Source organism: Microtus oregoni, unplaced genomic scaffold (assembly GCF_018167655.1).
Source record: "Microtus oregoni isolate MIOR12 unplaced genomic scaffold, Mior012 000047F_ref0000412, whole genome shotgun sequence".
NCBI lineage: Eukaryota > Metazoa > Chordata > Mammalia > Rodentia > Cricetidae > Microtus > Microtus oregoni.
In genome coordinates, this window is record NW_024543221.1 from 5,237,211 (window position 1) to 5,249,758 (window position 12,548).

Below are 12,548 nucleotides of genomic sequence, written 5' to 3' on the forward strand. Positions count from 1 at the left end.
AAACTGGTACCTTCATAAATTATTAGAAGGCAATAGACTATTATCAAAATACACAATGTTATCACTGCAATTACAAGCTCCCTTCTGCTATACATAATATATGTAGTTTACTTTATGTCAGGTTATTCCAAATCTTCAGCACATGCTTTACTGAATGCCACAACTACCCCGTATGAAGCAATCACTATTATTCTAATTACATAAATGAAGAAATTGAGACACAAAAAGCTTGGGAAATAGTTGTGGGAAGTTAAGCAGTGCAGGAACAGACTGCACCTTGTTCTTCACAACTGAGCCAACTTCACTGATTCTCTGTGATATAAGTACTAAAAATTACAAGTCAAAACAACATAGGGCTGAGAAAGTGTTTTAGTGGGTAAGAATGCTTGTTTGGCATGAGGACCTGAGTTCAAGTACCCAGCAACCACAAGGGAGGGCTACCTATGCCTGGAATCCAGCACTATTCCTCACTATGTATAAATGTGGTATAAATGCTCAACTTCCTCAGCTCTGGGGAATATATAACGACCTCCTATAGGGAGGATACCTCCAACCTGGCTTTTCTCAGGGAAAAGAACTATATAAAAGGCCATATTCAACTCGGAAGTGAAATCTGATGAGTAAGTCTCCTGGGTGCTCTGCCAAATATACCTTCCTTGTCACTTATATAAAAAAAACAAAGCCGGCTGGTGGTGGCACACACCTTTAATCCCAGCACTCGGGAGGCAGAGACAGGCGATATCTGAGTTTGAGGCCAGTCTGTTCTACAAAGTGAGTTCCAGGACAGGCTCCAAAGCTATACAGAAAAACCCTGACTTGAAAAAAACAAAAACAATAAAACAAAATAAATAACAGACAATTAGGCAATGAGGGTGAAATAAAACCACGTACTCACTCTGCTTCCTGATACACAAGTAAGGCAGTGACACCTCTCAAATACCAGGGTCAACGCCCCTCCTTTCCTCAACTGAAAAAGTAACAGTCTACACAAACAGCCTTCTTGCTTTAAGTATGGACGTAGCATTTTGGTTAATGGGAAAGCGTTTATACTTAACAAGCCTCCGAAGAAACTGGTTTATCAAAATTTTGTCTCTAAAATAATTTTGGGGAACTAGTGAGTCAAGGCTGCACAAGCCTGCCTGCCTGCCAGCCTGAGTCTGATCCTTAGAGCCCACGGCTGGAAGAACGGACTCATGAGTTGTCCACTGACCTCCACATATCCATGTGCACAACACAAGAACAAGTGGAAATGCTAGGTGGTGGCGGTGCACACATTTAATCACAGCATTCGGGAGGCAGAGGCAGATGGATCATGCTCTACAGAGAGTTTCAGGACCACCAGGACTATTATGTAGAGAAACCCTGGGGGTGGGGGGTGAGGTGGATAATGAAAAAAAGGGAATATTGTGGGAGAATTAACATCAGTAGCTAGGTGGGAAAATTGTTCACTTTTTTAATTTTGCAAAATTGACATGTGGTGTCACAGGCACACAACCCAGACTGCTCCAGAAGCTGAACTACTGCGGAATATTTGTTTCCACTGTGAAAATGTTAGGTGAGACTTCTGGGGACAGAGGACTCTGGGAAGAAAAAGGGAGCAGAAGTGAGGAGAGGCAGAACACACGATACGCAGGAGGAAAGGTAACAGTCACAAGCCATGGGGCAGAATTTAGATGAATATAAATGGGTTAATTTAAGTTATAAGAGTTAATTAGAAACAAGTCTAAGCTATAGGCTGAGCTTTCATAATTAATAAGTCTCTGTGTCATTATTTGGGAGCTAGCAGGACAGAGAAAGACTTGTTACACTGAACCAGCCAGGGAAGCTTAAGGAGATTGTCTACAAATAAAAAGGAAGAGGGCTGGAGACATTTACCTCAGTGATAGATGCTTACATGCTTACTCATCACACATAAAAATCCTAGGTGGTGCACACCTTTAATCCCAGCACTATAGAGGTAGTGATCTCTGTGAGTTCAAGGGCAATGTGGTACACAGAGCAAGTTACAAGACAGGTTCCAAAGCTAAACAGAAAAACCCTGCCTCACAAAACAAAAGCCCCAAAACTAACAAAGTCCTTGGTTTAATCCCAGCATAGCAAATAAATAAATAAATAAATAAAATAAAAATAAAAAAGAGGACCCACGGTTATTTCTGTGCCCTTTATAGGAATATGGGTTTAGACAAATGTGCTTATGCGAAGTGACATGGTAGAACGGAAAAGATACAGCACGAGCAGGAATTCTTTCTTCTTTCAAGATCACTTTAAAGAAAAAAACTATGCGTTAAATCGTATGTTCTGACCCTGTGTGGTGGCATGTACCTTTAATCCCAACACTTGTAAAGCAGAGTTATGTAGACACCCCCCCCCCCCCGCCATGCCCCCCACCAGGGTTTCTCTGTGTAGCTGACTATCCTAGAACTCACTCTGTACATCAGGCTGGCTTTGAACTCAGATCCACCTGCCTCCACCTCTTGAATGCTGGGACTACAGGCGTGCACCACCACTGCCCAATTGTTCATTCCTTATGAATTTTAGGTCATCTATGTAGGGATATGTGATAAGACCATGTTTCTATATAAACAAACAGATAAATAAATGTAGCAGATAAAGGCCATGCTAACAGTTAAGCAAATAATAGTTTTGTATGCAGAACACTTGTATGCTGTTCATTGCTTGCTGTGATCCAAAGCCATGAAGTTTTCTTTCTTTCTTTCTTGTTTGTTTATTTATAGTTTTTCGGGACAGAGTTTCTCTGTGTAGCTTTGGAGCCTGTCCTAGAACTTGCTCTGTAGACCAGGCTGGCCTTGCCCTCACAGAGATCTCTACCTGCCTCTGCCTCCTTAGTGCTGGGATAAGAGTGTGCACCATCACCGCCTAACTGCTTTTTTAATTTTGAGCAGATTTTGAAATAGTATCTCAGCCGGGCGATGGTGGCGCACGCCTTTAATCCCAGCACTTGGGAGGCAGAGGCAGGCGGATCTCTGTGAGTTCGAGACCAGCCTGGTCTACAAGAGCTAGTTCCAGGACAGGCTCCAAAACCAGAGAAACCCTGTCTCGAAAAAACAAAAAGAAATAGTATCTCACTGGCTATATGGATTTCTTCTCCTTTTCACCTATTAAGTATCTCAAATCGTTTTTTGTTTTGTTTTTTAAATTTGTTTGTTTGAGACAGGGTTTCCTGGCTGACCTGGAACTCCGTCCGTAGACCAAACTCAGAAATACACCTGTCTCTGACTCCGAGTGCTGGGATTAAAAGTGTGCCACCACTGCCCAGCTCTTAAAACTTAATACAGACAGCTAAATAGCTTTGTGCATACATAAGTGAATTTATCCAGAACTAAGAGTTCAGCAAAATCCAGTACTTTCTCAGTAAGAAAGTTAATTAATGAAATATAACTTTGATCATTAGTTAACTTCTATAAAAATAACAGACCCTTCATTAATCTGAAGTCTTAAGAACTCCACTTCCTTACCCACTAAGAACATGAATGCGTTCTGTATTGTATTTCAGCGGCGTTAGTTCACAGCGTAGAACTTGAAGCGCCTCCAGGACCTTGCCATCCTCCAGGTATTCCAGGTACTTCTGCTGCAGCAGCAAAAACTTCATCCTCTGACATGACAGAAAGCAGCAGTCAGGGGAAAAAGGTTGATGGAAGGTTCAGAAAATGTTTGTGCCTAAACAGAACAGTAGAAACCATTCTACTATGCCTTTTGAAAATAATTTTATAAAGCTTCAAGATGACTCAAAATAATTTGTTTTACGAGTCATAGTAGATTAAATGAATGTTCAAGTCTACATATTAATAAAACTCTTTGAAAAATCTCCAGTTAGGATCATTAGTGACCAAGGCATTATCAACTTAAGAAAAAACCAAAAAACAAATTCTGCTCCTAATTTCCTTAGAATTTTATGTGTCAACATTTAAAACTATGACAAGAATTCCTTATTTGCTCTCAAAATTTCTGACTATCTTAATAGGGCAGTAAGAGCATGCAGCAAGTTTTAAAAACACTGGTGAAAACAGTTCCAGTTTGTGGACGTTATTTTGAAGCTATGATGTAGTAGGCATACAGCTCAGTTGTATAGGACTTGTGTAGTATGTAGAGATCTGGATTTGATTCTAGCATCACAAAAACAATTAAAAAAAATCAACAAAAACACCAAACAAAACAAATCAAAAAGTCACAATGTGGAAGAGAAACTAAAGTGACTGGAAGGCAGAATTACAGTCATTAGGCAGAAGTCTGAAAGTACCCAAATTTGGCTTATCTGAAGTAAAACTGGCTTTCTAGCAGATGCATACTGCAGGCTACGACCCTGTGACTAAACTGGGAGAGCACAAGCTCCTTCTCTCTGCAGTTATGAAGAGACACCCACATGAGAAGGTTGGATTTAAGGGTCTTTAGAAGATTCAGTATCTACTATTTCTGTATATTTGTAATAATCTGCTCATTGATGTGTTTAGCAACAAAGCACAGATAAATATTATTACTTGCCCACAAGGATAAAGCACTTTTCAGTTATGAGACACTCCCATTTATTCCTACAGAAATGTTTGGTTTTAACATTTTTAATGTTACATTACCATCTTACTCTAAACTTGAAAATGAAGATCACAACCCTAGCAGTTTTTCCACCAGGCAAGCAGTATCTATGAACTACTCTATCTATGATGTCTTCTAAACTTGAAGCTTAACTGAGGACCACTGACTAGAGGACCCGCTCACATTTGTTACTTGTGCTTCAGCGATCATGACAAAAATGCTGATCACATTTAGAAGCTCCATTGAATGTGGATTTAATATCCATTAAAAAAAAAGTAAATTATCCTGTAGCAACAGAATTAAGAGTGTGATGAATTGCTTTGATTTTATATTAAGTAATATCTATACTGGGGCTGGAGAGATTGGATGGCCTTCTGATCCCAGCACCCACGTGGAAGTTCACAACTGTCTATGACTCCAGCTCCAGGAGATCACATACCCTCACATAGACACACATGTAGACAGAATACCAACGCATGTAAGAGAAACATAATTAAAAACTAAAAATTTTTTAAAAAGTAGTATAAGATATAAACTATTGGCTTATTCTTATTGTGACTCAATACAACAGTATATTTAAACCCTCTTATATAGAGCAGGACAACTATTTAAATGTATCTGTTGTAAGACCTGTTACACTTCTGTTTAATAATCTAATCTTAAAGCTTTAAGTAAGACAAAAACAAAAGCAAAAAAACCCAACAACAAACTTTAGAAACTGAGACATACTCCTGTAACTAGGAAAACTGCACTCACCAATTTTACACATAAGGCTAGGCTAGTTGGTTTCAGAAACAGACTAATCAACAAGACACTTTGAAAAGTACTTTGTATAGGTATACTTAAGTTTATTTTTTATAAGCCAAGTAAAAACACTTTCAAGTGACGAAAGTCCCAAAGTTAAATTTAAGTCTTAAAAAATGGGAGGAATTGGGCCTTATATGTGAAGTTATTATGCTATTGTCACCATCTTCTCAAAAAAACTGTTTAATTTTACAAAATGAATCTTCTATGTTATCAACTCTGTTGGGTTCATTAATTTATTGTATTTCTAAGTCAAACTTAAACAATGTCACATGCAACCAGTCAGTATGGATTTCATTTCCTCACTAAAGTTTCTCAGCAATTGGGAATTTGGGAAATATTTTTTCCTTTAATTCCAGGCAAGTCTTGTTCATTTACTATTCATCATAAGGCCCCATACCCTGCCTCTCCTTCAACCTAGTGTGTAAAGGGACATTGCTAACCTCTCCCTCCCTCGATCCAATGTACAGAGTGGCAGTGCCCAATGCTATTTCTCTCTTACTTTCTCACCAAGACCCTGGCAGAACATTATTACTGTGTTCTATGGGCAAAGATGGGGCAGGAGAAAAAAAGAAGGCAGACTAAACCTTTGAGCAAAGACAATACAAACTCATATTCCTGTATATACAGGGAATGCTATAAAAGCAACACAAGAATATTTTTCTGTGTCATTTTATCTCAACTAAGACAATGAACACCCTCAATGGGTGTGAAAGCTTGGCCTAGAGCACTGCAGCTAACATGCTGCTGGACAGTTTAAGCTGGAGAGTTGACAACAAAGGTTTATCCATCTAAAGCTCAGCTCAAGTATCTGACACACGGTAACAATAAAAATATATTTTACCTTCCTAAATTTAAAGCTCAAAATTAATATAATCTCGGGGCTGGAGAGATGGCTCAGTGGTTAAGAGCATTGCCTGCTCTTCCAAGGGTCCTGAGTTCAATTCCCAGCAACCACATGGTGGCTCACAACCATCTGTAATGAGGTCTGGTGCCCTCTTCTGGCTTGCAGGAAGAATATTGTATACATAATAAATAAATAATTTAAAAAAAATTAATATAATCTCAAGAAAGTAAAGATCTTTTAGTGCATAAATGATGTCCATTCCTGAGAAAGTTAAAAATCAGGCAATACTGAGGCTTGTTTAGACAGGGGTCTTCTTCTTTTCTCTCTTTTAAAGATCAGAAACTTCTGAAAGAAGCCAGAGGGCGAGAAGAGGGTTTCCAGTTAGACCTCTATCAGACTATTTCAATGACTTCGGTCCTAGCAATATTTTCTTTCTTTTAAAATCTAATAAAAACCTGAAGCTGAAATCTCTTCTTGGACCCCTCCCCACACCTTACCCAGTATCTGAATCACTGTTCTTTTCCCACATTGTCAGACTGAATTTCAACACTGAAGAAAAACTTTGAAATAATAGTATTCATAGAGCCTAGTTATTGAAGGCAATCTCCTAATTTTGCAATGGCTTTAATACTAAAATAATGTTATAAGCAAATTTTGCTATTAAATCCTGATTCCAAGGAAAGGAGAAATATAAATTATATTTACGGTAAAGATCTCAGAGCTCTTATTTGACTTTATGAGTTAATTTTTGTCAAGTCCATATTTGCCCTTTTTGATAAAATTATTTCTATTACATTAAAAAAAACAAATTGCAATATGTTTACAAAGTCTCGTTCTTGCAATTTTTCTGTTGTTGGTCTCAAATGTCTATCCAGATTCTCAGGCATGGCATTATCAACTCAAACTGAAAAATGTTGATTCATGAGTTTAGCATCCAAAAACCTCACAACATCTGCTATTCTGAGTATCATTTGACTAGAAACCATTTTAAAGTGTGGGGGGGGGGGAGTGAGGGATGTAAACTACATCAATAAAAGCGTTCAGACTGTCTTCAGGGCAGGGATGCTGCTCAGTGGCAGGGCACTAGCTAACCCAGCCAGGCTCTGGCCTTAGTCCCCACCACTGGGAATAGCAATCGTGTGCACTTTGAGATTGTACTGTCATCAAGGGTCTGAGTAAATAAGTAATTATGTTAAAAACCCACAAGGTTGGTATCCAAGATATTACAAATTTCAACTTTTATGATGATCTTCTAGCAATGAAATCAGGAAGGAATAAATGATATTAGAAAGGTGAAGAATGGCTTCAAAAAATGTTGAACTGAATCTTTTAAAGCAATTGATTCATCAGTGCTTATGGGAGACAAAAGTGGGCCCCCTTTCTTTGTATAAATACCTAAACAGTTTGATGGTGTGAGGCTCAGCCAGATTTAATCTTCATCTTTTATTAGATCCTAGAATGTTCTACAGACTGAACAGGCTGTAAAAAGAAAGGATTCCTCCTTATTATCTATAACTACCTTTTTCCAAAATACTTGTTGCTTCTATTGAAGTTTCTAATGAATCATAATCTAAATCCAAGTCTCAAATTACTACCAATAAATTTTTAAAGGAAGTGAATCATTGAAATTTTACTATTAGAGTACAGATACAATTTGGATAAACTTAAAATTTCTTTATAACCACCAATAAACCTCAATTCTTATTTTGGCCATTTTATTTTCTTTGTTTTTGCTCATCCAGACTGAGCCAAAAATTTGTGAAAAACTGCTCAGTTAAAATATACTCAAGTTTTAAACCCCAGACATACCAATTGAGAATACTCTATTTCCTGGAAATAATTGAATTCCTTCAAATATGGATGCTAACTTTATTTTTATTTTTAAATTATCCTATGGAATTGTTTATTTCGTAAGTTAAATCATTTGACTTTATACTCATTTAAATTTTTTAATACTTTGGGTATTGATTGAAAGAACAGAACCATGAATTTAACTACGCCTTTGTTGTACTTCTTTAGACCTTTACTTTTCCTGAAGTCCACTTTCTAAGATTATATTATTGTACAGAATTATATAAAGAATTTGAAACTATTTTGTAATAAGATTATTTTTAAAGATTAAAAAAAAAACCAGCTCTATTCAGCTTATAGACAAAGGTAAAAAAAAGTTAATGTTTGACCCAATTAAAAAAAAAAAAGAACCAAAATACTAATGGTCACTTACTAATAGTTAACAAACTACTACCTCTATCCTACTTCCTATTCTCCTTCTCTCCCTTCCCCCAGCAGACAGGAAACTGCTTTTGACAATAAATGAATCAGCTAGTTTATAAGCCAGCAGCTGATTCTTCATGCTTTCCAATCAGTAGTGCTTAAAAAACAAACAAACAAACAAAAAAACCCGATGTATTCCCTTCCTAAAGAATTAAAACCCATCAGCATGAGAAACCAAACCAAACCCATAAAGGCTAACGAAGGTTAACAGGGTAAACTACTAAACTGATTTTGACAAGGAAATAAGGGCGGCCAGCAGGGCCCAATGGCCAAACTTGCACCTAAACTCCTCAAAGTGACACATATTATGCAGACTCTGACGCTTGTCAATTCACATAACTCGAAAGAAAGAAAATGGGGAGCACAACAACAGTAATAATTTGGCTTAACTATGTATTTCCAATGTTCAAAAAAATAATGTACCAGCTTCTTCAGGCTATATGGTATACACATACCCAAACATATTTTCTCTTCAAGCATATTCAGTATTTTGAGTAATATAAAAGTATAATTTATCCTTGATCCTAACAATATAAGGCTCCTATTAACAGCACTAAAAGCAGGAAGATGTTTAAGTTTTTAGAGCTTAAATTACAGTTTTAAACGACACATTTACTAAGTAGGATATAAAACATTTAAAGTTCATAGCTTACAACCATAAACAACTCATCCTTATTTATAAATTATATAAAATTTACTTTCAAGCCTCTTAAGATCAGATGCCTATAGTTATCAATAACCTAAAATAAGCATAAATGTGAAACTAAGAACAAAAGTGTATTTACCACAATTATTCCCAACAAGGTTTGAGAGATTTCAAGTGCGCCTCTTACCACAATCGCATGAGGAGAATGCACTAAAGGCTTTAGTTCATTCAGGTCATTTTCTGCCTGCAAAAATTGGCATAAAAGAAAAACAAAGCTGTCACAACATTTCCACCAAACGCTTAATTTTAGCAGCAGTCACACAGCTCTATGTGCCCTACGTTACCTTATCCCAGTCTCCTTCCATGACATGATTTCGGAATTTGGTAGCAGAAGGATGTTCTAAACGACATCCTGACTCTTGCATGAGGAGATCAACAGTCTGGCTGCAGGAGAGATACAGTGTAAAAAAGACCTGACCAACTTTAGGGATCCATGCTTCCTAATAAACTAGTATCTACAACTTCATGAAGAAGAAAAAAAAAGCTTTGAAACACTTGGTTAAGTAAATGATTTCAAATGCCACCTACATTTAAAGTTGAAAACCTTTCTTGAAACCATAATGAAGTTCTTCCTACTTCTGACAGACATCTAATGTTTCAGAAGTTTACAGGAGTACACAATTTCTAAAAATGCTCTCTAACCAACTGGTCAAAAAAAAAGTAGGGTCCAGAAACTCTCTATGGCACTGCATTTCAGAGGATAAAATGCAAGGTGACAGATGGCCTGTGTTAGGTAGAGCTTTCCTTCCAGATATTTTGCTTGTATGGAAATTCTGCTAGGTCAATCTTTAAAATTAAAACAAATCTAGCATCAGAAACCATTTCCTTTCTCTCCACACTAAAAATAGCCAATTTACTATGGTGTAGATTCCAAACAGTCACGGGTTATTTCCGCCTGCTGCTGTCAGCTTGCTGCTTCTCTCAGTAATATGTTGTTAGCATTCACGAGATTTATTTTCACGCTTACCCTTTTCCTTTAGGGAATAAAGTGAAATCTTTCTAGATTTTTCTTTGGGAGCTTACTCATCAAACGAGGTTTCATTTACCAGATATTTTGGCATCTAAGAACCTTCATTCAGCAGTCGTGTGTTTGTGTTCATGGCTTTACTTATGCGGTTTTTTTTTTTTAGTGCTCCTCATTTTTCAGCTCAACAGTGCAATGCTCAGCTTGAGGATTAAAATACTTCTGTCCCTCTGCGTAAGAGCAGTTCTTCCCATTTTCCAAGTACACGCGCGTGCATACATGCACACGCATGTGCACACACACCCAACAACAACAATCCCAGCACTTCAGCCTAAGAGTTTATTTTAAATTTGGCTTTGGGGCTAGGAAACTGCTGTGTGTTTACTCCCATCAGCTCCTTCTGGCTCTGGCCCTTCATTCAGCTCCAGGACACTCCCACCAACCCTACTTCAACTCCCTTAGTTTTTCTTTTGTGTGTGTACAAAACAGTGAGTTTTGGTTAAACCCGCTGCCTACCTTCACCCAAAGTTAAAGGCCACCCAAACTGTGTTTGAAAACAAATGATTCACCAGACCAGACATCACTTTTTCAGAGGCAATCTTCTTGGTTTTGAAGTGGGATTTCACTAGTGCTAGGCCTTTAGTACACACACAGCCTCGGCGTGACTTCAACTCGTATCTTTCTTCATTATTCCCATCAGATTTACTTTGACAGTCTCTTTCCAAATTACCCCAGCCCCTTAGTTCCCATAAACACTTGTAGTCGACTGTCCTTCCTGATTGGTAGTTTGCCTGGGCTGTTGTCGGTCATGGGTGGGGGTGGGGAGGTGTCCCACAAAGATGCCTCTGAGACACACTTGAAAAACAAATCCTCCAAGGTTCATTATTTCCACCGCTCTGATCCACCCCTCCCCCAGATAAACACCCTCGGTGTCCGCCTCCTCGGACCGACGACCTAGCTCTGGAGGTGCGAGGGGAGGGGTCGCTCTGGGCTTCCACCACCCTTCCCCAGCCCAGACGGTCCGGCTGGTCTCACGACACCAAGCCGATTCGTTTCCCTCGACCTCCCTTCCGTTCCTGCCGGGGCTGTCTGTCCGCGGCCTCCTGCGCACTGGGCCCCCGGGCCCCCCACAACCCTCCCGGCGGCTCGGCCCCGGCCTGGCCCTCACTGGTTGTCGGACGGACACTTACTTGAGCCCTAAGCCATTGAGGTGCTGTCCTATGAGTCTAATGACATCCTCATCCGACTGCGAGAGCCGCTTCTTCTTCTTGAGGCTGCTGCCCAGCTCGGGGGTGGCCAGGGCGGCGGCGGTGGCGGAGGCCGCGGCGGCCCCGCCGGGAACCCCGTTATTGACACTCAGGCTGTTGCTATTGTTGCCAGCGGCGGAGGGGGCGGCAGGCAGGAGCCCGTTGGCGTGGGCCAGGTCCCCCGCGGACGCCGCCGAGGGGGACGACTCCCCGTTCTGTGCCGACAGGCAGGCGAGCTCCGGGGTCTGGCCCTGGCCCCCGCCGCCCCCGCCGCCGCCTCCTCCCGCCCCGTTGGCCTGCATGCTGCCGCCGCTGACCAGGCTGTGGCCGCTGCTCCGCTGAGGGGCGGCGGGGGCGGCCGGAGGCAGTCCCACCACCACCACCACGGAGGAGGAGGCGGCGGCCGGCGAGGGCGAGGGCGGGGGGGGGAGGCCTGCTCGGCCGGCCGAGGCCCCGGGCTCTCCTGCTCCCTCCGCCGCCGAGGCTCGGGGCTTCTTCCGCGGGGGCGGGGAGGCTCCGCCGGCGTCCGAGTCGGAGGAGGAGGAAGCGGAGGCCAGAGTTTCCTCGCCGAGAGAGGCCGTGGTGGGAGGCCGGCGGGGCGCGGCGGGGGTCGGTGGGGCGGGAGGAGGGGGAGAAGGAGGACCGGGCCCTTCCCCCCCCCTCCGGAGGCGCTCGCGGCTCGGCCCGGGGACTCGCGGGCACTGGGGGGCGCAGGCCCGAAGCTGGAACCCCGGCGGCGGCGGCGAAGGCGGTGAAGGAGGCAGCAGCCGCCTCGGTGCTCGGTCCGTGCCGCTCCGCTCCCTGGTGTGTTGATTCTTCCCCCAGCTGCTGCCTAATGGAGTCCGGGCGCTGGCGTCACAGGAAATGCCTATACTGCCCTCCTCGCTCACTTCCGGCAGCAGGTATGGAACCTATAGGGGGCTGTCACCCAGCACGTGTGTGTCCGGCAGCCGGGGTAAGGCCGTGAGTGTGAAGGCGAGGGCCGCCAGGGGTCCGGCCCCGGGTGGATGTGACCCAGCACGACCTGGCCCGGTTGTGCGAGGGCCGCCCTGTTGCCCGGGCCTGGCGTGCGAGCTCGGCCCGCAGTGAGTTCGCAGCCAACCTCCGAGGCCCTGCGGGGTGGGAGGTAGAGTTCGTGTCCCCGCCGCGCACTCGGAG

The 12,548-nt window shown here is 42.0% G+C and overlaps 1 protein-coding gene across 2 annotated transcripts in view; it reads right to left on the reverse strand.

Annotated features, from left to right (window-relative positions):
- Wdr26 (WD repeat domain 26) overlaps nt 1-12,242 on the reverse strand; it is a 43,852-nt gene extending 31,610 nt beyond the window's left edge. Inside the window, exons 1-4 of one of the 2 annotated variants that reach the window (XM_041635209.1) lie at nt 11,334-12,242; nt 9,464-9,563; nt 9,259-9,363; nt 3,477-3,613 (exon numbers count right to left, since the gene is read on the reverse strand). In XM_041635209.1, coding sequence (XP_041491143.1) covers nt 3,477-3,613; nt 9,259-9,363; nt 9,464-9,563; nt 11,334-11,692 — 701 coding nt within the window. In that variant the 5' untranslated portion in view covers nt 11,693-12,242. The remainder of the gene's footprint in view (nt 1-3,476; nt 3,614-9,258; nt 9,364-9,463; nt 9,564-11,333) is intronic. The other variant, XM_041635210.1, reaches the window with a different exon arrangement.
- Nucleotides 12,243-12,548: the final 306 nt, after the last annotated feature.